This window comes from Abrus precatorius, unplaced genomic scaffold (genome assembly GCF_003935025.1).
Source record: "Abrus precatorius isolate BTA unplaced genomic scaffold, Abrus_2018 Scaffold8, whole genome shotgun sequence".
NCBI lineage: Eukaryota > Viridiplantae > Streptophyta > Magnoliopsida > Fabales > Fabaceae > Abrus > Abrus precatorius.
Window position 1 is genome coordinate 34176299 of NW_020874428.1, and position 27234 is coordinate 34203532.

Below are 27234 nucleotides of genomic sequence, written 5' to 3' on the forward strand. Positions count from 1 at the left end.
TAAAATCTTTTTGAAATTTTTTTATGATTTTTCTTCTATATATTATCAAATTTTTATAAAAAATTTTAATAATTTAATAATAGATTAATTTTTGTAGAATAGTTAATAAATAAATAAAATATTGGTATAAATATTATAAATTTATATTAATAATATAATATAGTATACCAACAAATAATTCGATTATTAAAAATATTCTATATTCTCAATATACCAAATTTAGTATAATTTTTTCAATTCTTTTTAAGTATCATAATTTTTTTTTAATTTAATCCTCATAAATAGCATAAAATTTCTAGTTGATCCGTCAAAAAAATAAGAAAAAAAAATGGTATATTTATTATAATTAAATGAAATAATAATAATAATAATAGAAGGAGTTATTTTGTGAAAAAATTGTATTTTATGAATACTTTTTTTTAGAAAAATTAAAAATAAAAAACGAAATCAAGTAATTTCAATTTGTTTTAGAGAAGAAAAAACTAATAAAGCCAAACAATAACTCATACTAAATTAATTGATAAAAAAATTAAATTAATTTAAATACGTTAATAGAATAATTTTTTTATGATCTCATTTAATTGAATTATTATATTACTAAAATTTATGGCTTCAAAGTATATATATATATACACGATATTTTATAACTAACACTACGTTTGATAAAAATTAATATACTTAACAATACTTTTAGTTTCAATAATTTAATGTGTATATAATTTTGATTTCTTTAATTTTAATTGCTTACATATATTTTATCAAATTTTTTAAATGTTTAAATTAAATTTTTTATATTATTATTTGATATGCTTAATCACACTTTTTTCGTATACATTAACGTATAATGATTTTGATGTTTTTAATTTTATTTGCTTATATTTAATTGTTTTCTTCTTTTAAATGATGAAACTAAATTCTTTACTTCAAATATTGTGAAATATAAAAGGTCGCATAACAATCCATGCGTACATTACAACTTAGTACCAGAAAACAACAAATTTGAACTTTTTAGACAGCTTACACAATGTTGACCAAAAACAGCTTACGCAGTAAATTCAATCAAAACATGTTATTTAAAAGGTTATAGACCAATTTGAGGTGAATTTTTTACATTTGATTTTAAGTTAGCATTTGATAATATATATATAAGGTAGTTCGTTAGTAGGATTTAATTTAAGGTCAAAACGTGAATGAGGTTATTTCAGTCATGGTACATTCTCTAATAAAAATATATTATTTTTTATTATTTACGCACATTATATTAGAACTAAGGCCTAAACGGTACACTTAAAAAAAAGTGATTTATTTATTTATTTCTGTTCACTTATTTTAACCCTAAAAACAAATGTCAGTGGTTAAGATGAAGACATAATAGAGGGTCCAGATTCGGTCAAAGGTAGCAGAGGATCTTCTAAGAAAGAGGGCAAAGTGTGGCAGAAAGATAGTTGACCATATTCTTCATTGGAACTCCTATGTTCATAATTACCAAGGTAACCCTATCATGGTAACTTAACATAAGATGTTAACAAACTTGATTTTACATAGAATAATTTCATTTTTTATGCATACATGTCTATAATTTGTTAAAATATTAAAGGAGAAATATTTTTAAAACTTTTTACATTTTTATCTCTCTAAACTTTTATAGTAACTAGTAAATTCTGAACTTATTTCTAGGGTTGATAATATTATTAATGTTGTCCCAGATATTAATACTACTATGCCGTCATCATCAAATTCATCAATATTACTCAATGAATTTGGTTTAATAAATAAAAAAATTTAAATTTAAAAGTTGATATTAAAAACTAATTTTAGTTATTAAATTTTTTTAAATTTAATACTACCATTTAAACTACCAACTATATAAGTAACATCTATATCCATAAAAGGCTGCTATGCCCAGTCCCAAACTAAAAAGTTTCACAAGTGATGGATCCGCATTCAATGGAACTTGATATTAATAAAGTGGAATGGAGTGAGCTAACCACTTGCAACCGGCAAGGAGAACACTAATTGGTTGTCAATTTCATTCTTATCCTCAGTACCATTATTTATACCAAAAAAAAAAAAAAAACTGTTTTACAAATTTGTTCACACTATTACATCCTCCACAAAATTAGTTTTTTTAATGATTTTATGTAATTTCACAATATATAATATCTTAAGAGAAATGAAACCAATAATGGGTGCAAGAAATAAGATATCAATCACAATCATGTCTTATTTGTTCTATAATGATATGTGAAGATAAAATGAAATAACTCAGACTTATACACCTTCCAATCATTATCTTTTCGAAAGTTCAAACTTCAGTCAATGGAGAGAACAGATTACTTATCAATACATAATCTAGACTTAGGTGGTAATTTTGGTTCATCTTTTATCAAGAAATAATACTTTTACCAAAATAAAACGTTGCTAGGGGTTAATTGTGACTTTAGCTCAGCTCTCAACAGCAAAAGTAAAAATTAATGGTAAAAAAACTATGCACGAAATTCTGAAATCTAATAGCAATTATCTGATTATGACGAGGCAAAACGAAGTACGACTTTAGTGGGCATTTTATGCTGCTAGCAAATTTTAACCTCCCTTTAATAAGATGGTAGGGTAAGTTAGAATTGGGTTATAGAAAATGAATGACTTGTCAAAAAAATGGAAGTGTTAGATAGACCAAAATGTCGGCTTTATGGTAGGAAAGCTAGATAGGTAGGTGACGAGAAACTTAATTGACCAATCTTTAAGAGGTAGGACCTCTTAGATAGAAAAGTAGGTATCTTGATAAATGAAGGAATAATGTTAATGCTCTCTCAAAATTGATGAGGAGAAATTGAGTCAGAGTTCTCTATCAAATATGTATGGCCACTAAAATAAGGCCAACAGAGTGGGACATTTGCAGTACCATTCATCATACAATTATAAAATGAGTAAATGCCCATTTTATTTCTTTAAACTGTGAATGTCAATTACTTTAGTCTTTTATTTTATAAAAAAATTAATTTAGTTCTTGACATTACAAAATGACATTTATTTTAATCATTTTTCTTATATACAAAAACAATAAAAAAAATAACTGAAAAAACTAAAGTAAATGATTTTGAAAAAATAAAACTAAAGTGAAGTTTTTATGAAGTTAACTATTAACGCAATTTATACTTACAATTTAAAGTACTAAAATGGGTATTTAATCACTATAAAAGGATGCCCCAAAATTTTACAACCAAGTCATTAGCAATTTTTAGCACGGTCAGAATCAATGTCAATGTTTACTAAGGAAAGTGCTTAGAGTTACTTTGAGTTCTCCTTTTCACTTTATTTTCTCTTATCCAATGGCTGTAAAGCAACAGAATGAGTCAAAAAAAGCCCATAGACTACTTGGAATTCGGTGCACCAAACCTTCGGAAAGCAAGAGAGAAAAGACAGTGGCGAATAATATTACTGCACACATTTACAGAATGGCAAGCTATAAAATAGATTATTTGGTCGGAAGGGAGATTCTAAGCTATGCAAGACAGGCTAGTGTTCACAACAGAAAGGAATCTACAGAATATGGTAGTAAATGGTATTCGTGCAATATGTCATTCACTAATAGCATGGTTAATCGAGGAAATCTAGGAAATGGGTCATTTCTTTCATGTATGTGAAGCTTTTTCGTAACCTATCAAAAGAAAAAGAAAAAAAAAAGGATGAAACTGACAGCATCAAATCATTAAAAGTTTGGTCAACCTTCAGTGTCACAGCCTCTTTATCCTTTACTTTGGAGCTTAAAATCATGAGAGGCATTTCGTGACCTTATGGGATCACAACCATCTGCCAAAGCAGGGCAATTTGTCATTGGGTCCAGCAAAAGGCAAACGTGAAAATGATCTACTCCAAACCTATCAACTGCATAATCCGTGCACAGTGCTTGCAAAACAAAGTAAAGTTTGGACAATAAAATGGCGCCACATGAGACAGGGCCAGGTTAAAAAGAATAGGCACCATGACGCAGATGAAACAGCCTGGATAATCCAATGGACCAATCCACATCATTCAAAATGTATCCAAATGAGAAAGGACAATCAAAACAAATAGATATCCTCTCTGCTAAACAGAAAATGACACGAACCATTTACATTTGAATTGCCACATTGAATGAAGAACCGATGCAAGTAAAAATCACCATTTTGATAAGGAATAGTATCAAAGTATACGTCAAGTCTAAACGGTAGTATTAACATTAAACACGGGATTCATCTGGATAAATAATGAGTATCAAAGCATATTTCATCCCGGCTGTTTTTATCTATGCATTAAAATCCATGTGACTGTAGCAGAATCCTAAACGTGAAGGATGAGGATCCTATCTGCCTTCAAATAATATGTGCTCTTCTTCTAACGTGGTCCTATCTTTGACAACTGAGACCCAACTTTCTGCAATCTTAGCAACTCTTCCTTCAGAAATCTCAACTAAAGTAAAGGCTCTTGTACCTTTTGCCTCTGGTGAGGAAAAAGCACTTTCAGCGTCTAAGCCTCTCTTGTCTTCATCACCTGATCTTTTGACCCTTGGAACAACGGCCCCATTTAAGTATATGGTGTTATCAGTGCCAACCACTATCATTTTCCTAAAGCCATTGCCATATGCCAGCTCTTTGTGCATGTGACCGAACACAACCAATGGAATAGATCTTTGATTGTTCTCTTTTAGCAATGATATTGCATGTGCTAGATCTGTTAAAAAAACATACTAAAATAGGTTAAAAACAGTATCACATTTTGGCTACGTTTGCATGATCCTCATCATCTTAGCATCGTAAGGTATAGGTCCACCAAAATTTACAAAAGGCTAGCAGAATCACTACTATAATTTGATATATGCGAACAACATACACAAACATTTGAAATGAAAGAACCCAGTTATTTAGCATTAATATGGAAAAAAAAAAACTAGAGTTGACATGGGAAAAAAATTCTCTGCCAGAACCACAAAAGGAGATAATACTTTTGATAACAATCCAAGCTCTGAAGTATATATTACCTGGGTCACCATGATCACCATCACTCCCAAATTCCCAATCTTTTCCACAGATGTCATTTAAACCAGAACCAAGGCCTACACAAAGTTAAAATTCAGGCATTACTCTTTGTATCAGATGTGATTGACTAGTACCAGCAAAGCTGATATTAAATTTGGGATGCTGTGTTGCACCTGTGGGTCCATTATGTGCAAGTAATATAAGAAAATGACCCTCTGGCGTGCCAAGAGCAGCTTTCTGAATACTCTTTGCACTCTCATCCATGCATTTGACACCATATCTAAGACAGCTCAAAATTGATAAATTGATTTCAAGCTACAATGGCAACAATAACAGTAAAACCACATAACATGATCTCCTTGATTGACAAGTCATTAAGGCCATCTAACTTTACTTTTTCTGTAGCCAATGCATTGTGAAAATCGTGGATAACTAAATGAGGCAACACGAGTTGACTGTTAGAACTTAGACAAGAAGCATAAAAGGATAATGCAGTGAGCCAGTGACTAACTGTCGGACCAATTCTACAAAATTCTTTCAAAGTGATCACTTAATTAGAGCAACAAGGTGAACTTAACTCTTTTGTAGGCAGTGGAAGCTAAGTCGGAAAGCTAAAAACATTAAATGGATTTTTGAGCTTTCTGAGAATTGAATTGTCTATAATTGCTTTCATTATAATACACACCTTGCGGACAGAAGCTTTTTCCGGAATAATGTTTTACCCCCGCAAGAAAATGGCCGTCCGCCAAGGACACTTACTTTTATCAAAGGAAAGTCTGAACGTTGATAAGCCACGTGCTCCCTACCAAGGCTGAGTTTTACATTGATAGATTCATTAATCAATAAATTTTCTAAGGCTCTCTATTAAATTATTATAAAGAGAAGAGAAAACTAAATCGAGATATTTGCCAAATTAGGCATTTAAGTAGTCAACTTTCCACTTTAGTAATTGGTAACTGCTCTCTACTTGACAAGTTTCTTGCACAATAAAAATTCATTATAGATATATTAAAAATTATAAATTAACTTTAAACCTTTAATGGGCTGTGAAAAATAGCCCATTTCCTTTTGAAAAACTTATGAACTTATTCCTTCACCCAAAACATTATACAGATGCCATAAAAAATATGTCTTCGTCAAGACTCAAGAATACATATATAAGGTAAGTATGAAATGTGGACACATGCACAAGGTCACATTAGTAGACCAGTGAAAATTTTCTCTAGAATGAACTGACTCCTTATAGATAATAATAATAATAACAACAACAACAACAACACGCTTACCATTCCAGTTGAAGCTGAACTTTATCCTTCTCACTAACATTTGAATCAAAGAGTTAGTTTACAACTGGACTACAAATCAGCATTTGCAACTATCACCTACTAGGCAGAAAACAAACTTCAAACAAATTGAAAAATTGACATATTATAAAACTTGTTTTCCCTAAAAGACTGTATGGATGGGATTGACATACTATTTTTATTTTTTTATTTTTGTGGTGGTGAGTGGGAAAGATACATTGTTCACATTGTAAATTTATTGTTCTTGCATCCCATCCTTTTTTAAAATGATATTTTGTCATGTCATGTCTTGTAGCAGAATCTAACAACATCAACCTTTCCACAAAGTAAATGTAGCCACATATTGACGCAGAATGATTCCAGAACAAACACATTGTTTTGAATAGATGAGATGAAAGAAAACCCAAATAATAATACATTTTGTTTAGTTTGGTTGAAGAGAAAATGAAGAAAAAAAGGATAGAAAAAGGAGTGTAGAGTTGACTTTTAGAAACAAAAATTCAAAATTTATTCTCCTCCCATTTTCTCTTCAATTTAAATTTCAATTTTTGTTTCCTCTCCAACCATTTTCTTTCCACTAAACCAGAGGTAAACTTCACCTTCTCGAGAACTGTGTAGTAAACCAGGAATCATGGTTTCCCAAAATAACTGCTTTAGGAAATTCAAGATTTGCTACACTCTGAACAACTTCAACATTTTCATCTCCAAAATCACCTAACAAAATTCAATACAGGACAATTGAAAAGAGGATGGAAGCAGTAACAAAGATAATAAATTAATCATCATACAGTTAACTTGGCATGCATTAACATGCTGACTTCTTCAGGTCTCTGGTTATCAATGCAAATCATAAAAACAAGGAACACTCCTAGTTTATTTAGACATACAAAATATCAATGCCATGGTATTCAATTTTCGATATGGACACTGATTTTTCATAGGTTGACACCAGCAATTTCCATACCAAAAAGAATAGGCCATAAGGAAGCAAAGGCACTTAAATGCATTTAAGAAAAATCACCATAGTGCATTAGATTGGTCAGCATTCAGCAGAAACAATGAAACTTGCCTGTAAACAGAACCAAATCTGGCTGCACTTCAACATAGGACAAGATTAGATTGATAGGTCAGATACACATTTGCATGCTTATTAAATAAGTTCATATAAATTAAAGAAAAAGACAACACAATATAAATTAACACCAAGAAAATTCACTGCATAAAACAATACATGATTAAATTTAAATCAATTAGGAAATTTATACACAAATGACACAACTTCAATATCTGGTGGCTTCTCTATTGCAACTGTTTGCATGACTGCATGCACTATCAATTTCTTTGGAACAGGTAAAATTGGAGCAGCTAATTTTGGGAAATTGAACATTAAGGGTGAAAGTAATATTATCCAGTATAGACATTGAAACGAATGTGGAAGGAATATATATGAGGAAGTTGAACCTTAATTCCACAAAAATCAATCACTCAACAACGAAAAGAAAATTGGTAAACAAGTTTATAGCATTATAAATTACGCACTTATTTTATAAAACATCATCTTAATAGAAATTAATGACAGGTGAATATGCAATATCACAATTTTCTCATCATTTTATTGATTCCTCTTCTTTTAATTGCTTCAATTTTTTTCTTTCTCATTCTGTTCTCAAATCTCTTATCCAAGCTTTAATCTTATAAAACTTTCTTTTCCACCATTTCTACATTGAATAACTACTTGCCAGTTCATTTCAGCATCTTTCAAATTTTTATGATTACGTTTAAAAATGCTTCTTAAAAGAATCCTGCATGCATTACTTCAGCATAACAAAATGTCTAAAAAAGGTTAAAAAAAAAAAAAACTAATCCTCTATTAAGAACCAAGGTCAAAATAAAATAAAAAGCAATCAAGGAACAACTATTTTCCTCTGTAGTACTTGAAAGGCGTATTTCACAAAAGTTTAAGATTTTCTAACAAAGCCTCATTTTCCCCTCTTGGATGGGGGGAATCAAAATTACAATTTGATCATTAAATCAACCTTTTATCATAATTATCAAATTTTATGATTATTTAAGGTTCACACATACAATGCATACAATTTCGGGTTAGGGAAAATGAAAGCGAACATAGACCACACACCCCACAAGGATGAATAAAATGGCACGTAGATTGGAAGCAGAATTAGAATATTATAAATGTAAGCAAAGGGTTTCCATCAACAGAGAACAAAAAAGAAAATATGGATAAGAGTACCTGCAAGAACTCGAGTGCTTTCGAATCTAGTTCGAAGTTCCAGCAATCATGCTTCAGAAAACCAAAATTAGGAAAGTGTGAAGTAAAAATTGTGTTTGAAAATTGGCACAGTGAAGGAGAGGCTAATTTACCACATCACCGACGATGGCGATTAGAACAGTAGACGTTGCCATTGAAGAGCGAGAGAGATTGAGCTTCGGGTTCACACAATACCTCAAGAACGAAAACATCGAAGACACGTGGACACATGCGCTCAACATGGTCATTGAAAAATGAAAAATAGAATATTAGTTTTTAAATAGAGTTGGACTTTGATGAATATTGTTAAGATCTGTATAACAAAATATTTACTATATGTTAATTATTTTATAGAAATAAACAAGACAAGCATCAATTTAATATTTTCTTTTTTTAATTCTTTTGTTTATAGCTTGGAGTTTTTTTTTTATGGATAAAGTAAGGTAATATGTATTACTAAATTAATTTCGAGAATTTCTATGATGTCTCATTTCAAATTTTCGATGATCACAAATGACTTTAATTACGTTGGATTGTCCACAAGAGGGTATATGAAATATGGAGGTGGGATTAATTGCTATAAATATTTATTTATTTTGTTAAACGAAAGTTAGATTGTCTACCAATTACCAAAATTGAAAGTTAGATTGGATTGGGTTAACTGATTTTATTGGGTAAGAGAACATAGAGCTCAAACACATTAGTTCGGCTCTCTAGTCCAAGGTCTCATCATGTTATTACAATTTCTTATTCATGGCAACATTTTTTTAACTATCGTGTACAAATCTAGTTTATTTTTCTTCTCCTTTTTACTATTGTTCATTGTCATTCTCTTGGATATACTCTTAATGTTATCTATCATTTAATTAATAACTTTTTTCAAATTCTTTTTTTAAATTATTATTAATTAATAAAATTTTAAGGGCCTAATGTATGGAATTATAAAAAAAATTGTTCAAAATGATGGTAGAATATAATAAAATGCGTACATGAATTATGATATTTAAGAACTTTGTCATTTTACATGTATGTCAACGTGTTCATTAGACGTAAGTGTGTGTTTTGACCTTGTAGATGATGCATAAGGTGCCAATAAAATTATTATTTGTGAAATATAAAAATATGGTGATACGATTGAGCTATACAATATTGGGTCATCTCAAACATGGTCAAAATGAATAGTAATATAGATTGAAGTCTATTCAAAACTACACATTACATAAGTCTTATTACTTTATGTAGCTCCATATTTGATACTATATTAGATTGTCATTTCTTTAAGTGAATCTAGTTTAACTATTAACATTCTCAATTTGGTATTTTCTTGATGCACATGTATATATATATATTACACTACACAAAAACATAAACTCATAAACATGTTTATGTTTATGATTATATCCATTGTAATTTTTTTAAAATAAAAAAAAATGTATCCCTTTTGTTTTTTCAATAACTAGGTTCTCAGTCAATCCTTAAGTATCTTATAAAAATTAGTTGTGAATGAACTTGGTTAATGGTTGCGTCTTAAATGGCCGATCTTAAAAAATCACAGCTCACACCATATATAAATGCCACAACAGCTACTGAATAGGAGAAGAGTTTTTATTGTTATTATTAACATAGGAGCTTAATTACTTGCACGCAACATACATATAATGCCATTGTTTCAAATATACACAACGTGTGCCGGTCTATTTACATCTCAAGTTTTTCATTGACTGCTAATAGATTCAATATTTCAATCATTGAAATTTCATATCAAATATAATATTGTATATAATTTTTTTTATATTTTTTAATTTTTGTATACACACATCTAAATAATATACCACAATCATAAATAAAACACTTAAAAATGTCTTATAAAGTGGTAAAAATAAAAAATTTCCTATGAATAAAGTGATATAATATCTTCTAACTCTAGTTTTCCAGTTCTTTTAATGATGGGAACAAACAAGAAGCTGCAAAAATCCTTGACATGGAATTGGCGCGTTCAATCAGCCGCCACTTCACACCGCAATTGGCGCGTTGACTTATTCCAATCTTCTAGCAACATAAATTTTTTCTTTTTTTTTATAAATTTTAATTTATTATTTTAATACATATCAAAGACTAATTTATAAAAACGATTATAATTTTCATGATCTCTTTTTAATTCATTTTAATATTTTTTAGAATAATTTTATAAACCATCGTTTTAAAAAATTATTAAATAGTAACTTAAATAAATTATATATCTGAACACATATCAAATGAAAACTAAAATAAAAACTTACACAACTATTATTCTATCCTATTTGTATCTAATTCTGTATCCTATAATTTTTTTTCTAACAAATTACCCCTCGTCTCTAAAAAAAAAAAAAAGAAATATAATGAACTAGAAATTTTTACTTTGAATATAAAAGATATATGAAAGCTTATAATTTTTTTCAAAAGAAAAGGGAAAAGAAGCATGTCTATTTTTTTAAGGAATAAATACTCATTTCAATCATTAAAACTATAAACGTCAATTAATTTAATTCTTAAATTTATGAAAATATCACTTTCAATCTTAAATTTTAAACCTTACTCATTTTCATTTTATTTACTTATTTTTTATTATCATGTTATATAAAAAGGGACTAAAATAATTTTTGTTTTGTAAAATTAGAAATTAATGTAAGATTTTTGTGAAGTCCAAGAGTAAATAATCTTGGAGGAATTAATTTACTCGTTATTTTAATTCTTAACTTCTGCACGCTTGCTTCACACCTTTGACTGTCTGTATAACTTGCAGAAGAGTATCCATAGAACACGCATTTCTTTTTTTTCATTTGTTGTTGCCATCAAGAACCTTATCTTTAGCTTGTTTGAATTGCCAAATCTATTCCCTTAAATATATGTGGACGAGACAATTAGCATTAAAGAAATGGACCAAGCTTCAATTTTCCTCGTACCAATCTAAAGAACAGTCTTCTCATCAAAGCCATTGAATTACATATCTAGCATGAAGATATATCATATATATATATATATATATATATATATATATATATATATATATATAATAGAGAAGCTATAATCAAACACACGAATTCACCACACACCCCTCAAGGAAATGAAGAACAACACAATGGTCAGCCTCAAAAGCTTTTCATTTCTGGTTTCCGCCATCCTTGTCATGTTCCAACCAAGTTTCTCCTCAGGACAAGCCACAGTGAAAGGAGGGTATTGGTTCTCTGATGCTGGCCCTGCGGTTTCAGACATTGATCCAACCTATTTCACTCACCTCTTCTGTGCCTTTGCAGACCTTGACACCAACACCAACAAAGTCACCATTTCTTCCTCCAATGCACCCTTGTTCTCAACCTTCACCCAAACTCTCCAACAGAAGAACCCTTCAGTGAAAACCCTTCTATCCATAGGTGGTGGTGGAGGCCCTTCACTAGCATCAGCTTTTGCTAAAATGGCTAGCCAAGCCAGCACCCGAAAATCCTTCATAGACTCTTCAATTCGTGTAGCCAGAAGCAACAACTTCCACGGTCTTGATCTTGATTGGGAGTACCCTTCTTCTGACACAGACAAAACCAACTTTGGTTTACTCCTTAAGGAATGGAGTGAAGCTGTTGCTGAAGAATCCAACAACACTGGCAACACTACATTGTTGTTATCTGCAGCGGTGGCTGGTTCTGATCAGATATCTCCATTGGAATATTACCCAGTTGAAGAAATTGCAAATTACTTGGACTGGGCCAACGTGATGGTCTATGACCTTTTCACACCAAATGGGTACCCAACATTGACACAACCACCTGCACCTTTGGAAAACCCACAAGGCCAATTCAGTGGAGATCAAGGGATCACCAAATGGATTCAACTAGGATTGCCCGCGAACCATATTGCACTTGGGTTGCCGTTTTATGGCTATTCTTGGCGTTTGGTGAATGGTAATGAACATGGATTGTTTGCTCCTGCCAATGGTGCAACTTCTGGTGATGGGGATATTGGGTATGGAGATATTAAGAAATTCATAAGCAATGAGATGGCACAGACTGTGTATAACTCCACGTTTGTCACAGATTATTGTTATTCTGGGACAACGTGGATTGGTTATGATGATACTTCCAGTGTCACTGCAAAGGTCAATTATGCTAAAGGAAAAGGGTTGATCGGATATTTTACTTGGCATATTGGCGCCGATGATGATTCCTGGACACTTTCTAAAACTGGTGAGTAATAAGGTTTGTTTTTTTGTTCTGCAATATATAAAATATACATCCCCATTTTCTTGCAATTAAATAGGACAAACATCATTCGTAGCTTTAGTTGCTCTATTTTCTTCTTGTCTATAGTATATTTCTAATATAAAAAATTGGAATTTTATGGTTATGGGTGTGGTACCATAAAAACTTCCATTTTATATGTTAACATCATAAGCAACGGCTTCTATCATACACATGTCCACGTTGCGTTGTTTATTACTTTATTAGTTAGCTTCAAGACTTGGGTGTGTCTATCCGTAGTCGATTGACTTGAACATTTCTTCGATTACATGAATTGACCTTTGATTCAAATAAGAGATTGAACTGAGAAGAAAAATGAAATCAAGGGAACTGACGAAAATCAAATAGCGTTTTGCCGGTCCATACATTTATCTAATTTCTTATAGTGACATGTAAGGGTAATTTCTTGAGAAGATATGATATTTATATACTGTAAAGATAGTGGCATAAACAGAAGTATACGATTCTTCATTAAAATAAGAGTGGATGACTATTTTTTCAAAAGAGAATGTAAATTTAAAGGTGGGATTTCTTTAGGACATTTCAATGTTTCTGTGATTTATTTGGTGTGTATGTGAAGTGCATGAATGTGTAGATTTTTTTTGTCATTTTGAGATTTCATCAAAAAATGGGAGAAAAAGTGAGCATTGAGACGTTAATATCAAATTCAACATAAAATATTTTTAAAGAAAAATATATCCCATTAGAATAACTAGGTGATGTTACAGCAGTTAGATCTTGTATCTTATACATACACACACACACACCATATCTGCATAATTTCAGTTCTTTGATCTTTCAACTTTCTAATTAACCGATGCTTAATTATACTTGCAGCTTCAAATGCTTGGGGATCTTAAATATGAGGGGTCAAAGAGTCAGCTCAGAGGCTTATGCTATTATATAATAAGGTTACCGATGTAATAAAAATAAGGTAAATTGAAGAGATAAATGCTTGTATGTCATGTTGTATGTAGTCTTTTTAATTTTTTTTCCGGTAATAGATTATGAAGTTGAAAAAAGTTAAAATCTCATTGTAAAATTTCATCAATAATGGACACCAGGTATACATCAGTACGTGATACGAAATCTCTGCAGTTACATTTTGTAATGTTTTAAAAGATTTCTTTCTGTATTAAATTAAAGCATTGGAAATTCCCTTTGAAAAATCATTGCCATCAGATTTCGAACTGCAACCTACAGAGTTCATGAATAAATATTTTGTTTTCGAGGACCATTTCTATATTTTTCATATTAAACAAAATAAATAATATTTTGGCATCATCCACCCATTTATTCAATTATGGAAAAATATTTATTATATAAAAATCACAAAAGTATGGTAAATATTTTCTTTTATTTAGATTTTTGTTTGTCATTTAGATGTTTAAAATTAATTTTAGGAATTAATGCTAACAAAACTATTAAAATAAAAAGAAATTGGTGTCATTTTGTTAAAAATATGTGTATATTATTCATTCTATCCTTTTTCAGATAAATAATTATGTCCTGTTTTGTTCCATTTTTAAAATGCACCAAACATAAAATAAAGATCCCTAATATTTTGTTTTATCTCATTCTTACCTCTTTACCAAACGCTGTTCTAGAGCCGCACCATTAGATAGAGGGGAAAAAATATATATATCACAATTTTTCCATTGTTTTAATAGAAATAAACTAAGAAACTTCTTATTAAATGATAGGATACAAAGAAGGAAATCATCCTAGCACACTACTTATTAAGATTTTAATATGGATTATACTCGATATTTGAAAAAGACAAGTATTTGAACTTAAGCTTAAGAGATTCACTTTTCTAAAATGTCTTTAAAAATTTTAGATTTAAATTCTCTTGCTTATATAATATTTGATTTGTTGCTAATGTAAAAATTAATATCTCGACACCACACACGAAAAGCAACTCACTCGGTCTTCTTTGAATACATATCTTTTAATTTGATTCTAAATTATTTCTACGTACAATTAATTGGCAACTTAAATATTTAAGACAAATGCTGCAAATTTGTGAAACTTTATTTTATTTGGCCTCTCTTTAAATGTTATTCGATTCAATTGCATGAAGCATACGTAAGTCGAACAAGTGTTACCATTTTTTTGGGTACATTGGAACAAAATGTTACCATTTATATCAATACTTTGAAATCAATTTTCAAATGTGTTGTAACATATTACTACTTACAAGTAAAATTAAATCTCGGAGTGATGGTTGGTAAATGGAAATTGGAAATTAAATACGTTCAGAATGAGTCAACACTTTGAAATCATTTTTCAAAAGTGATGTAACATCTTACTATTTACTAGTAAAAAGACCAAGACCTTCACCATGCAAGTCCTGAGCATGCCTCCTTGTTTTCTAGTGATCAACCTTACTTTGTGTGTAACTTTTAACCTTAAAATTTAAGTTGAAATTTATTTCATGGTTGGTATTAATGGTGGAATTGAAATTATGGTTCAGATCAATATTAATTCGAATTTTCAGAATTCAAATTGATTCGTGTGAATATATATATTAAGTATGTAAAATTATGTAAAAAGTATGTAAAATTAAAATTTTAAATTCAATTCTGATTCCACTCAAATATAAAAATATTTATTTGAATGAATGAAAATGAATAATTACAAGTATGAGATAACATAAATAGAAACGAATAGTTATAGAAAATAGTAAAAATATTACCAAGATATTTCTGTAGTGTACTATATTACTTAACGAGTACGAATGATGAATAAATATACTGAATTCTCAATTATTTTTTTTACTAAAATGAATAAGAATCAAATTGCAATAATATGAAACAAATGAAACTGAATATGTTTTTCATTTATCAATATAGATATGAAGAAAAAGTTTATAATATACATGACATGTATTTTTTGTCAAAGCTTGTTAAATGTAGAAATAGGAGAGACACAACTTTTGTTTTTCAAGTAAAGCACAATTTTAATATCTAAATACGAAATCGATCATTTTAAGATAATAATTTAAATTTTAAAATTAAAATAATTATTATTCCTATTAAGGAAATACTAATCTTTGAATTTTTATTTGGATAGGATGACGTCCTTCCGTACGTTGCTGATATAGAGAAGGTACCTGCAAAAAGCACTTTGATGCTGAAAATCAGGTTTTGATTCTGAGCAGTAAATACTATTAAATATTCAAAAGTCTACCCTTTATTTATACTTCTTACTTTTCTTTTATAGAAAATATTATGGGCTAATGAGCTTGTCGAGTCAGTCTTAATCTTGACCCTTTAATTAGAGTAGATAATAATTTGATTATTTCTCTTAATTGAGTTAATTATCTTTAATTCTGAGTAAAAAAGTATTCAACTTATCTTGACTGAGGAGATATTCAGTTCCTTTTTTTTATAGTTAAAGACCGAGTAGTATCTTGTCGTCGGATACAATTGTTTGTGTAATTATATAAATTATAAAATAAACTTTAATTTAACTTGAATGATTTTTTAAATTTACCGACATCTCGTAACCTTTAACTTTAAAAAAATAAAATCAAATTCTAACTTTAAAAAGACTTCCCTGTCCCTATCATAAAAGTTGAATCAATAGCTCTCATAATGACTCTGTCGTATCCTTAATTTCAGACGTGAAGCAGACTCTTAAATTAATGACTGACGCACAATTGTTGAGTTATGTCATCAAGTATAACATAAAAGGGCTTAATTGTACTAACAAAAAGTTAATAATAAAGTTTAATTAAAAACAATATTTGTAAGTATTCTTTTCCTTTTGTTTTGAAGATTCAAGAGCTGTTCCCAACTGAGGTGCAAAAAGAGTTGGGGCAAAGTTGGGCAATTCAAGTCATTGACCGCAAAAAAATCAGTTTCCGTACAAAGAATAGAATAATTCTAAATTTCTTTATTTTATATATCTATAAATATGTTTATGTAAGTATAAAATATTAAATAATTTTATACATTTTAAGATAATAAATGTTTATTTTTTATTTAATATGTATTTTATAAAATATAATATAATAAAATTCCAAATAGTACTTGGAGAAGTCAAAGGAGCTTTCAACAGGTATGGAGTCAACATACTTTATAGAAAATGGAAATTGAGAGAGATATTTTCCTACGAATTAACAATGGAAATTTATGCATTTCCTGGAAAAGCAAGGTGGATGCAAATTTTCTTTAACAACTTTCGTGTACCAATCAAATTGTCCAATTGTAATTCTTTCTGCAATCAATATTCCTGATTTGAGAAAATTTGCATTTGAGGTTTGAGCTTCAAGAAAGATGAGCACCCAATGCAAATTGGAACATAGTCATGAATTCCATAATAATGTGTGAATTAGTGAAACTTTATTATTCTTTTTCGTACTAAAATTAAAATTTACTATTTCAACAAAAACTGTAAGAAAAAATAAACAGAGCACAACTTATAACCAAAAAATGACAAGTACACCACAAATTTTAAACTCGTCAAAGTAAAATTCAATTTTTATTCAAACTGATAATCCATTATCATTACCGAAACGCCATACCAAACAAGTAGTACGTGAAAAAAAAAATTATGTTGTGTTAATCATGTGATGAATAATAATGTATAATTTATACATGAACATGTGATGTATATAATAAATTTTTATTTAAAATTATAAATTTAATGGAATTAAATAGATAATACTTTTAAATATTACATTTTTTAATAAAAGAATTATTATCCTATGTGTAATATTAGCCATGTTAAATAATACTATTAATAATAACATAAACAACTTAGCATATTTTCTTTTGCTTTGGTTGAATTTGGAAGGTTACGTGGACGTATTTAGCACGTATTCACTCTATAACTGTAACTGATAATAATAGACAGAAGACACACTCTAGAACCATCGTTATGGTGTTCTTTATATTTATACTAGAATCGTGTTGCGTAGCATTCTTCATCGTTGGCAGAGTAAGGTAAATGTTTCTGATTTCAACGAAAATGGAAGAAAAGAGAGCGGTGGTAGCTAGTGTCAGCACATGGCAACACAAATAAATAAACATTTGTCTCCGAAGATTGAGACACCACTTCACATTAATACGATGGCTTCACATTTCAATGCTTTCTTCCATTTCCTTGTCCTCCTTATCTTCCTCCCTCTCAATTCTCACTCTTTTGCAGATACCCCTTCGTGGGTCAAAGCTGGTTATTACTATTCTGGGAACGAAATTTCTGCTTCAGACATAAAAGCCACGCTTTTCACTCACCTCTTATGCGCTTTCGCTTTCATAAATTCCACCAACTACAACATCTTTATCAACTCTTCCGAAGAACACAAGTTTTTAACTTTCACCAACACAGTGAAACTCCAAAACCCATCTGTTTCAACGCTTCTTTCCATCTGGGGTGGCCGAGAGGACACTTTAGTCTTTTCCTCAATGCTAAACCAATCTGTTTATAGAAAGTCTTTCATTGATTCTTCCATCAGAAAAGCAAGGCTATGTGGTTTTCATGGCATAGACCTTTATGGGGCATGGCCAAGACAACGAGGTTCAGACCTTGAAAATTTTGCAGCCCTTTTGAAGGAGTGGCGTGATGCAATAAATTTTGAGGCAAGAAACTCTAGCAAACCTGAGTTGATGTTAGTGATGGCAGGTCATTACCTTAGAGCGTCAGACTCAAGGAGTTACCCTTTTGGTTCTATGCAGAAGAACTTGGATTGGGTGCATTTTGTGGCATATGATTACTATCTTCCTAGGAAGGAGAATTTCACGGGTTTTCATGCAGCTTTGCATGGTCCATCTCGTTGGGATAACACCGATTCTGGTATTAAAGAGTGGAGGAGGAGGGGGTTTTCTTCGAACAAGTTGTTGATTGGCTTGCCTTATCATGGATATGCTTGGCAACTTGTGAACCCTAGAGGAAACAATGATGTTGGAGCACCTGCATCAGGACCTGCCATCACAATGGATGGTTCCATGGGTTATAAGTTTATAAAGAGTTACATTAGAAGCTTTGGAGATGGAGCTGTTTCACGTCACAATGCTACTTTTGAGGTGAATCAGTTCACTGTTGCATCCATCACTTGGGTTAATTTTGATGATGTGGAAGTAATCAGGGCCAAAGTGTCTTATGCAAAGGAAAATGGACTACTTGGTTACAGCGTGTTCCAAGTGGGCAATGACGAAAATTGGGTCCTTTCAAGGGCAGGTGAGTGACAGAAACATAAACCAAGTTTACCACCTTCAGGTTAAGTAAATCATTCTTTGGAATTGGACTGAGTCCACTTCTTGCTTCTTTTTTCTATTGAAAATATCTAACTTGAAATGTTGTGCATACTGGTAGACTGCTTCTGAAATTATGAAGATCTTTCTCTACCCTTGACCCCTAGTCTAATTTTAGATGATTTGGTGTTAATTTCCATGCTCTTGAAACACATTAATGATTGGTTGAGGTGGCCACCATGATTATCATATTTATGTTGTTATGCATGCAATATTCTTCTTAATCTCTGGAATAACACATGCATCACTTCGTTTGCAACACCATCTTTCAGCTCAAGAAGTAGATGAACATCATCATCATATGAGTAGGTTGCTGATAATTGTTCTGCTTACAATTCTGATTGTCACGCTTCTATTGGGAATAGTATTTTTCTTCTATTACAGAGGTAAGGATGTGATTCCCTTTTTCTAAGAGTGATAACATCTTGTTACACATCAAGAGATTGGCATATGTACTTTTTTCCTTTTATTTATTTCCTACCATCTTGGCAGGAGTAGTAGCCACTATTACAAGAATAGTATATAAGCTGAGATATTTATCAGAAGCCGAAGAAGATCTCGAAAGCAACGCTTCTGATCTCAAAGTGTTCAGTTATCTCACAATTAAAGTGGCGACAAATAACTTCTCAAAAGATAATAAGCTTGGAGAGGGTGGATTTGGTGCAGTATACAAGGTAACATTTGGAAATATTCATCATTATTGAAGTTCTTCATGCAAAACTCCTCTAGCTGCATCATGTCCGGTACAGTATCATATCCAGCAATTTTGTTAACATGAAACACTAAAATTTAATATAATGCATGAGTCAGAACTACACCTTATACAACTTTTATTTACTTACCATTGATCAAGATGAACGGTTGAACCTTGATAAAATGTTAAGGTTGTTGCCTTATGACGTAGAGGCCAAAAAGGTTCAAATCCTGAAACAATCTCTCTGGTTGCGAGACTAAGGCTGCATACATCCACCTTTCACAAATCGAACCAGGTGGGAGCCTTATGCATATACCATCGGTCCTGATCAATAAATTTCACAGGAAAATGAATCTATTTACTCAACTCCCAATAATGCAGACCAGAAACTTCAACTACTTTGGGTTTTAGGTGACCAAAGTTGTGCAATTGAACCAAAGAAACTATAGCCTCTTTTCACAATCAGAGTCTCGAAAGTCATTTTACCTTAGAGGCTGCTTACTCTCAATACTAAAGCGCTTGAATTTGAAGTGGATACACAGTTGGTAGTTGTGCCTTGTTTTCTATTGATAATTGATAAAGGATACAATACTAAAAACTTCCTGTTCCCCGGTGCAAACTACTAATCAAAGAGTCCAGTCAAGTAATTCTCGGATGACTAAGTTATGATTTGATTTTGTTAGGGAAGATTACGGAAGGGACAGGAAATAGCTGTAAAAAGACTCTCAGAGACCTCTAGTCAAGGCATTGAAGAGTTCAGAAATGAGATTACACTTACAGCAAGACTACAACATGTGAACTTAGTGAGACTTCTAGGTTACTGCACAAAAAAGGAGGAGAAGATTCTGATCTATGAATACCTGCCAAACAAAAGCTTAGATCATTTCCTCTTTGGTAAGTTACATTACTTATCCTGCATTATTTTTTAAAAAAATTAAAACAAATAACATAATTGATTGTGATTTGCCAGTTAAATTGGTATGTCGGATTCTTCTAGGCATCTTAACCTGCTACTAAACTCAGTTAAACTTCAAAGTTCAAACTAGCAATCATTCTAGATTGTGCAATTTTTTCAGATATACATTTCAGTGACTAATAACAAGAATTGAACTTGATGCAGATCCAAGGAAATCAATTCTTCTAGATTGGAACAAGCGTATCAATATCATTGAAGGGGTTACTCAAGGCCTTCTTTACCTCCAAGAGTACTCAAATTTTACTATTATCCATCGAGATCTTAAAGCGAGTAATGTTTTGTTAGACCATGAGATGAATCCAAAGATATCAGATTTTGGTATGGCTAGGATGTTCAGGAAATATGACCTTGAAGCAAACACAAGCAGGATTGTTGGAACATAGTGAGTAAATTTGCATTGGTGACATGTTATGGTTGCTCCTTCATATCTCTAATCATTACCCTTGACTTTGTAGTGGGTATGTACCTCCTGAGTATGTGAGAAAAGGCATATACTCAACAAAGTACGATGTTTATAGCTTTGGAGTTCTTCTCTTGCAAATCATAAGTGGAAAGAGGACATCATGTTATTATGGCACACATGAAAACATGAACCTTTTGGAATATGTAAGTACTTAAAATATATTTTCTATGACTACTCTATCCTTTTTATGTTTATTCTTGGTTTGCTTGATGCTAAATTTTTCTTAATGGGGATAATGGGATGTACAATTCATGAAAATAGCTTCCTATTTTTCAGGCATATGAACTGTGGATAGAAGACAGAGGTGTGGAGTTTTTTGACCAATCATTGGATGATACAGCATCACCATGTAAAATCATGAGATGCATGCAGGTGGCCCTTTTGTGTGTTCAAGACAACTCTGCAGATAGACCTTCCATGTTGGAAGTTGATTCACTGCTCAAGAATGAAGCTGCTGCTATTGGCACTCCCAAAATGCCTGCTTTTTCAGCTAAAAAACATGAAGATGAGGAAGAAACATCTCACAGCGGGATCAAACTCTCTTCAATCAATGATGTTACAATTTCTCAACTGGCACCAAGATGATGGGTGGTATGGAGCAGGACATTCTAGTACTTAACTATGAATCGAATCATTTCAGGTTAATTTTTTATTTGACTTTGTTCCTTCGGAGCGGGAAACTAGAAACTTAGCCTTGGAACTCCAGCAGAGTATATAAGATGTGGATTAACCAGTTACATGATTAACTGCTATTATTCAAGAATGTGAGATGATATCTGAAAATTATAAAATGATTGTATATATAAATTCCAGTAAAAAAGAATATGAAAATATATGAAAATGGGGAAATATTATTAAGCTTTTGTTGGTATTTTATAAAATTGACATTACACATTACCATTTTTTTTTGTCAACTTATTTCACAACTTAGACAAAAAAAATTAAGAGAAATGAATACTGGAAACAATTTTAATATGTATATGTTTTGTAACAAATGCAGTGTCACTAAATATAATGTAGTGATTTATATTCAATTAAATTAAGTAAAATAAAAGTATAATTTTTAAGCACTCTTGGTATGTATAATTATACATAATTTGTGTGTCTATATAATATTATTTTTGTGTAATTTGTATAGAATTATATTAAAAAAATATTATTAAACTGTGATGTCAAATAAATAATAATCTTATTATTTAGGACGTGCTGATTATGAAAAAAATAAAAAATATATCGAGATGGTAATGTGTTAATGAGACAGTAAACTCACAAACTCCCCAACACAGAAGACAAAGTAGTTTTGAGCAAATCATTAGAGATTAAGGTATAATTTATCCTAATTTTAAAAGTATTTTTTATACAAACCGTAGGAGATTCAAATATAATTTACCCTAATATTTATTCGGTCGAAAATACTTTTAAGATATAAATGGTTAAACATCAACATTACTAAGTGTAAACTATGTTACTGAAAAATTAATTTTAATCAAATAGATAAATAAGAATAGAGGTAGTACTTCGTTTTGAAATTTTGGCTTAAACAGAACTCCATTGACAAGCTGACTCGAGCGATGGTCAATTCCAAGGCACGTTGTAATCCAGCTAGGGAATAAATGGTTTGTATTTAGAAAAGGGTTATGTAGGACTTATATTGAAGTTATAAAAGTATAATAAATGTTTTTTAATAAAAAATTATTTTTATCATTTGTTTATTTTCAATCTACTGAGATTAACATTTTTTTAAAATAAATAAATATTTTAATTGTATCGGCAAGGATCCATGTATCTTGATATGTATTTGTAGGAGCAATTTAATTTAAGAACCTTGCTTGCTGACTTGTGGCTTATATTTAGGAATGGCTCTCATCCCCAAATCACAATGCGTATACTAAATTTCTATTATTCAATGACCCCCTTCAGCTTTAGAAGGACAAGCTACCCCATAAATGGGACCAAAATTTTAGCCCCACCCACCTTTCTCTTCCTTCAAATGAAAAAGAGAACACTGCAAATATACACGTCAAATGCAAAATTCTTCAGATAAATAAGAATTTGGACACAGCCTAATTATCAGCATCATTTGGATTAGAAGATCAAATTAAGGTGGGGGGGGGGGAATATAAGTTTCTTTTATTATTTAGATTAAATAAAAGAGAAAGAATAAAGTAACTATGCTAAATAATATTTATATTTCTGTAATATAATAGAATATAGATAAAATTGGGCCATTTTCATCATTTCATATACCTTACAGCCTCTTTGAAAAACTCCGGTAACTTCACTTTGTAGAAAACGAAAAATATTTATCTTGGTAAAATATGTCTTAAAATGTAATTTTTTCTTATTACAATTGAAAAACAAATAGACGCTACATTTTGTTTCTCTCTTTCACCAGACTGAAGAGCAAAAGGGATAGGTGAGATTTATAGGTGAATTCTTCTCCTTTTTCAAGATATCAAACCAGAAAAATAATCTTGAAAATTATGTTTTTCTTCGCATTTCATTTACCTTAATTGTATTTTGAGTAATGATATATATAATAATTTTTCACAAAATTTGTTATAATTTAATTTTTTTATTACATCGCATCACTTATATGTCTTATAAATTAATCTTCTTCTTTTTATCTCTCTCTTGAATTATAAAAATTTATGTCAGATTTTTGGTAAGAGTATGATTACCTTGCATTTTGTAAGCTTCCAAACCAACGATACATTTTACATTCTTTACTAAAAAGATGTTTTTTCAATAAATTAATCACTTAGTACGGCAAAGTATCATCCCATCGATGAGTTCTTGATCCGAATGAAGCATAAGTTTTTTCCAAACATATTATATAAATCATTTAAGCCGTTTGACTTCGAAAATAAAATCCAGCAAGATATTCATATTCAGTACAGAAACACAGCCGCTCGCTCATAGTTTGCTCAAAGGGCAAGAGAATCCATAAACATTCTCTTTGGATACCTTACATTTTCCCAATAATTAAAGCAGCTTATATGATGCGGCCATGAGTACCCCTATCAAAATTCTAAAATTTAAAAAAAAAAGAAAAGAATCTCTTATCTCGAAAACACAATATATTTAATGATTCTGATTATGCATGCACACCCATCAACACATAACAGAAAATTTTGTAATTAATGTATGATAGACGGCTGTGGTTACAATCTGATTAAGATTCCCACACTCACCTAATCAAAGTCAAATGTATAACAAATTTCCAAATAACTCTAAAATTTGAACCAAAAGCAACCAATAATCAAAGATCACGATGACAGCTTTTAGCAAACAAGGACATCCAACCTCCACACATGAGAATGTTACACAAACACTATAAAACCTTAGTAATATTACTACACACGTTCCATCCAAGCCTATAAGCAAAATCAAAAACCAAAACCCAAAGCTAAGAAGTCTTCATGGCAAACCTCAACCTGCTAAACTTCATTTTCTTAGTAACTCTCATGACCATAACCACAACCACCACAACATGCATTGCTTCCATAAAAGGCTTATATTGGCTTGAACAACCACTTTTCCCTCCTTCAGCCATAAACACATCACTCTTCACTCACGTCTACTACGCTTTTCTCCAACCCAACAACGTGACCTACCAACTCCACATTACCAACGCCACAGCCACAACCCTCACCACCTTCACCCCCACCCTCCAAGCCAAAACCCCTTCCGTCACCACCCTCATCTCCATCGGCGGCTCCAACTCCGACGTCACCCTCTTCTCTCTCATTGCCTCTAACTTCACCACGCGCGCAATCTTCATCAACTCCACCATCAACGTTGCACGAACCTTCGGTTTCCATGGTGTTGACCTCGACTGGGAATTCCCTCAAACCCCTGACGAAATGAACAACCTCGGCCTACTCTTCGCAGAGTGGCGCGCCGCAATCTCCGCCGAAGCCTCCGCCACCTGCCGGCCACCGCTTCTCCTCACCGCCGCCGTGTACTTCGCCGTCGATTTCTTCCTGTCCGACACCACGTCGTTGACGACGTACCCCGTGGATTCAATTAACAAGAACGTGGATTGGGTTAACGTTATGAGCTACGATCTTCATGGGCCGTGGAGCAACCATACTGGGCCTCCGTCTGGGCTTTTTGACCCGAAAAGTAATATAAGTGTGAGTTACGGGTTGTATTCGTGGATCCGGGGCGGGACCCTTCCGCAGAAGATGGTGATGGGTTTGGCACTTTATGGGAGGACGTGGCAGTTACGGGACCCAAGTGTGCATGGAATCGGGGCGCCATCTGTCGGGTCGGGTCCCGGGTTGGATGGTGCAATGGCGTTCTTTCAAGTGTTGGATTTTAATAACGAAACGGGTGTGAAGGTCGTGTATGACGTGGATACGGCGTCGGTTTATTCGTATAGTGGGAGTTATTGGGTCGGGTACGATGACCCGTTTACGGTGGCGGTTAAGGTTGGGTTTGCTCAAGCTCTTTCGCTTCGTGGATATTTCTTTTGGGCTGCTGGTCTTGATACTATCGATTGGAAAATCTCGACAAAAGGTAAACCAATTATATCTAATTTTTAAACGATATTTTTTCCAATCAGTGAAGCCATTTACGATTAAGAATTTTTTTTTTTAATTATCATAGCTAAGCAATATTAGTTAACATTGATTATTAAACGATATGATATCCATTTGTTGTATCTGTAGCTTTTAGATATACATTTAGTCATTAAAACCAATCTTTAGAATAAGAATGTATATATATATATTTAAAATTATATTTTAAAAAATGTTGTCTCTGTATCTTTTCATTTAGTCATGAAAAGATAAACTCATGTGATTAACAAATTATATTTATAATGGGTTAAATGGCATACAATAAGAATGTATATATAATAACTTTTTATTATATATATATATATATATATATGAATAATATTAAATATCATATTTCTTAATAAAATATTTTTTAACACGGACCTTAAGTACTTGCTAACAAACAAATTAAAACTGTTAAAAATTCAGATTGTCTCTTTCGTTGTTAACTTCATACACACTGTTTTCAATAAAAAAAAAATGATTTGTTCCTTTCTTGCAGACTCATGCAAGCACACCACAAAAAGGGGAAAAGTTGAATTTTTTTTAAGAGTTAAAGAGAATTTAAAACACTACTTAGTGATCTAATTAGTGCTATTTGATTGACAAAATGCAGCTTCGAAGGCGTGGATACTAAGAATGAATGATACTGGAGGAGTGAGCTAAAAGCTGACTTTCATGTTTGCATTATCATTATTTTTCATGATGTAGGGGAACATCGTACTTCATATTCAATATCAGCAATTAAGTATTTTTATAGACCCACCCACAAGAAGACCAGCATTCAGCACACCAAATATTTTTCACATTTTGAATAAAACATAAGCTTCATGCTATGTAAAAAATTTTCAATTACATTGTGAATTGTGAGTGTACTTCGTGATTCTTTGTTCAGTCCTACGAGTATTTTATTTTATTTTTTTTTATAAAAGCTTTTGGCTATGTTTAGCAAATTTAATTAAAAAACTAGCTGAAATTTTAAAATTTATTTTCTAACAGAAAGTAATAAAAAAAGGGTAGCTATTGATTCAATTAACAAATATAAAATAATTTAAAAGGACAAAATTATATGATATATATGTATATATGGTTTTTTAAATTTGTGAAAAATATATTTCCAGGTAATTGTAGTTTTGAGTTTACTAGTTTATTGTAAACTAAATATTTCGTTAGTAATTAAAATTAATAGTGTAAAAATGTAACGATTGAAATAAATATTTAGCATCGTTTGAATTATATTTTATCATGATGTCCCAAATTAATAAGCAAAATAAACGTATCATCTAACAATTCAAAATAGAATAATGATATTATTGTGATCAAAGAGAAATCTATTAAAGTGACAATAATAAAAGTATTAAATATTATAATAAGTTGTAAGTTCGAATACTACTTTAAGTAATATATAAAAAAACGTTTT

General features: G+C 31.2%; 4 protein-coding genes across 6 annotated transcripts; 3 read left to right on the forward strand and 1 right to left on the reverse strand.

The window, feature by feature from the left end:
* Positions 1-4110: 4110 nt before the first annotated feature.
* LOC113846279 lies at positions 4111-8835 on the reverse strand. 2 transcript variants are annotated; one of them, XM_027474356.1, is made up of 9 exons: positions 8702-8835; positions 8571-8621; positions 7341-7410; positions 6919-7033; positions 6302-6334; positions 5701-5826; positions 5189-5295; positions 5018-5092; positions 4111-4713 (listed from the first exon to the last, which is right to left on the reverse strand). In XM_027474356.1, exons 3-9 carry the CDS (start codon positions 7363-7365, stop codon positions 4343-4345), a joined length of 852 nt encoding a protein of 283 aa, XP_027330157.1. In that variant the 5' UTR covers positions 7366-7410; positions 8571-8621; positions 8702-8835; the 3' UTR covers positions 4111-4342. The 2 variants fall into 2 exon arrangements, with proteins under 2 accessions (XP_027330157.1, XP_027330156.1); XM_027474355.1 differs by having other exon boundaries at positions 4111-4710; positions 7389-7410; positions 8702-8829.
* Positions 8836-11683: 2848 nt separating this feature from the next.
* LOC113847772 (class V chitinase-like) lies at positions 11684-13786 on the forward strand. Its single transcript, XM_027477045.1, has 2 exons — positions 11684-12802; positions 13694-13786. Exons 1-2 carry the CDS (start codon positions 11692-11694, stop codon positions 13714-13716), a joined length of 1134 nt encoding a protein of 377 aa, XP_027332846.1. The 5' UTR covers positions 11684-11691; the 3' UTR covers positions 13717-13786.
* A 4005-nt stretch (positions 13787-17791) lies between these two features.
* LOC113847882 (cysteine-rich receptor-like protein kinase 10) lies at positions 17792-22110 on the forward strand. 2 transcript variants are annotated; one of them, XM_027477189.1, is made up of 8 exons: positions 17792-17808; positions 18014-19042; positions 19389-19502; positions 19609-19790; positions 20494-20704; positions 20931-21168; positions 21242-21392; positions 21526-22110. In XM_027477189.1, exons 2-8 carry the CDS (start codon positions 18271-18273, stop codon positions 21832-21834), a joined length of 1977 nt encoding a protein of 658 aa, XP_027332990.1. In that variant the 5' UTR covers positions 17792-17808; positions 18014-18270; the 3' UTR covers positions 21835-22110. The 2 variants fall into 2 exon arrangements, with proteins under 2 accessions (XP_027332990.1, XP_027332989.1); XM_027477188.1 differs by having other exon boundaries at positions 17792-19042.
* A 2561-nt stretch (positions 22111-24671) lies between these two features.
* Positions 24672-25799, forward strand: LOC113874767 (nod factor hydrolase protein 1-like). The gene has a single exon (XM_027512981.1). The coding sequence runs from the start codon at positions 24672-24674 to the stop codon at positions 25797-25799; it is 1128 nt and encodes a 375-aa protein (XP_027368782.1).
* The last annotated feature ends 1435 nt before the right edge of the window (positions 25800-27234 follow it).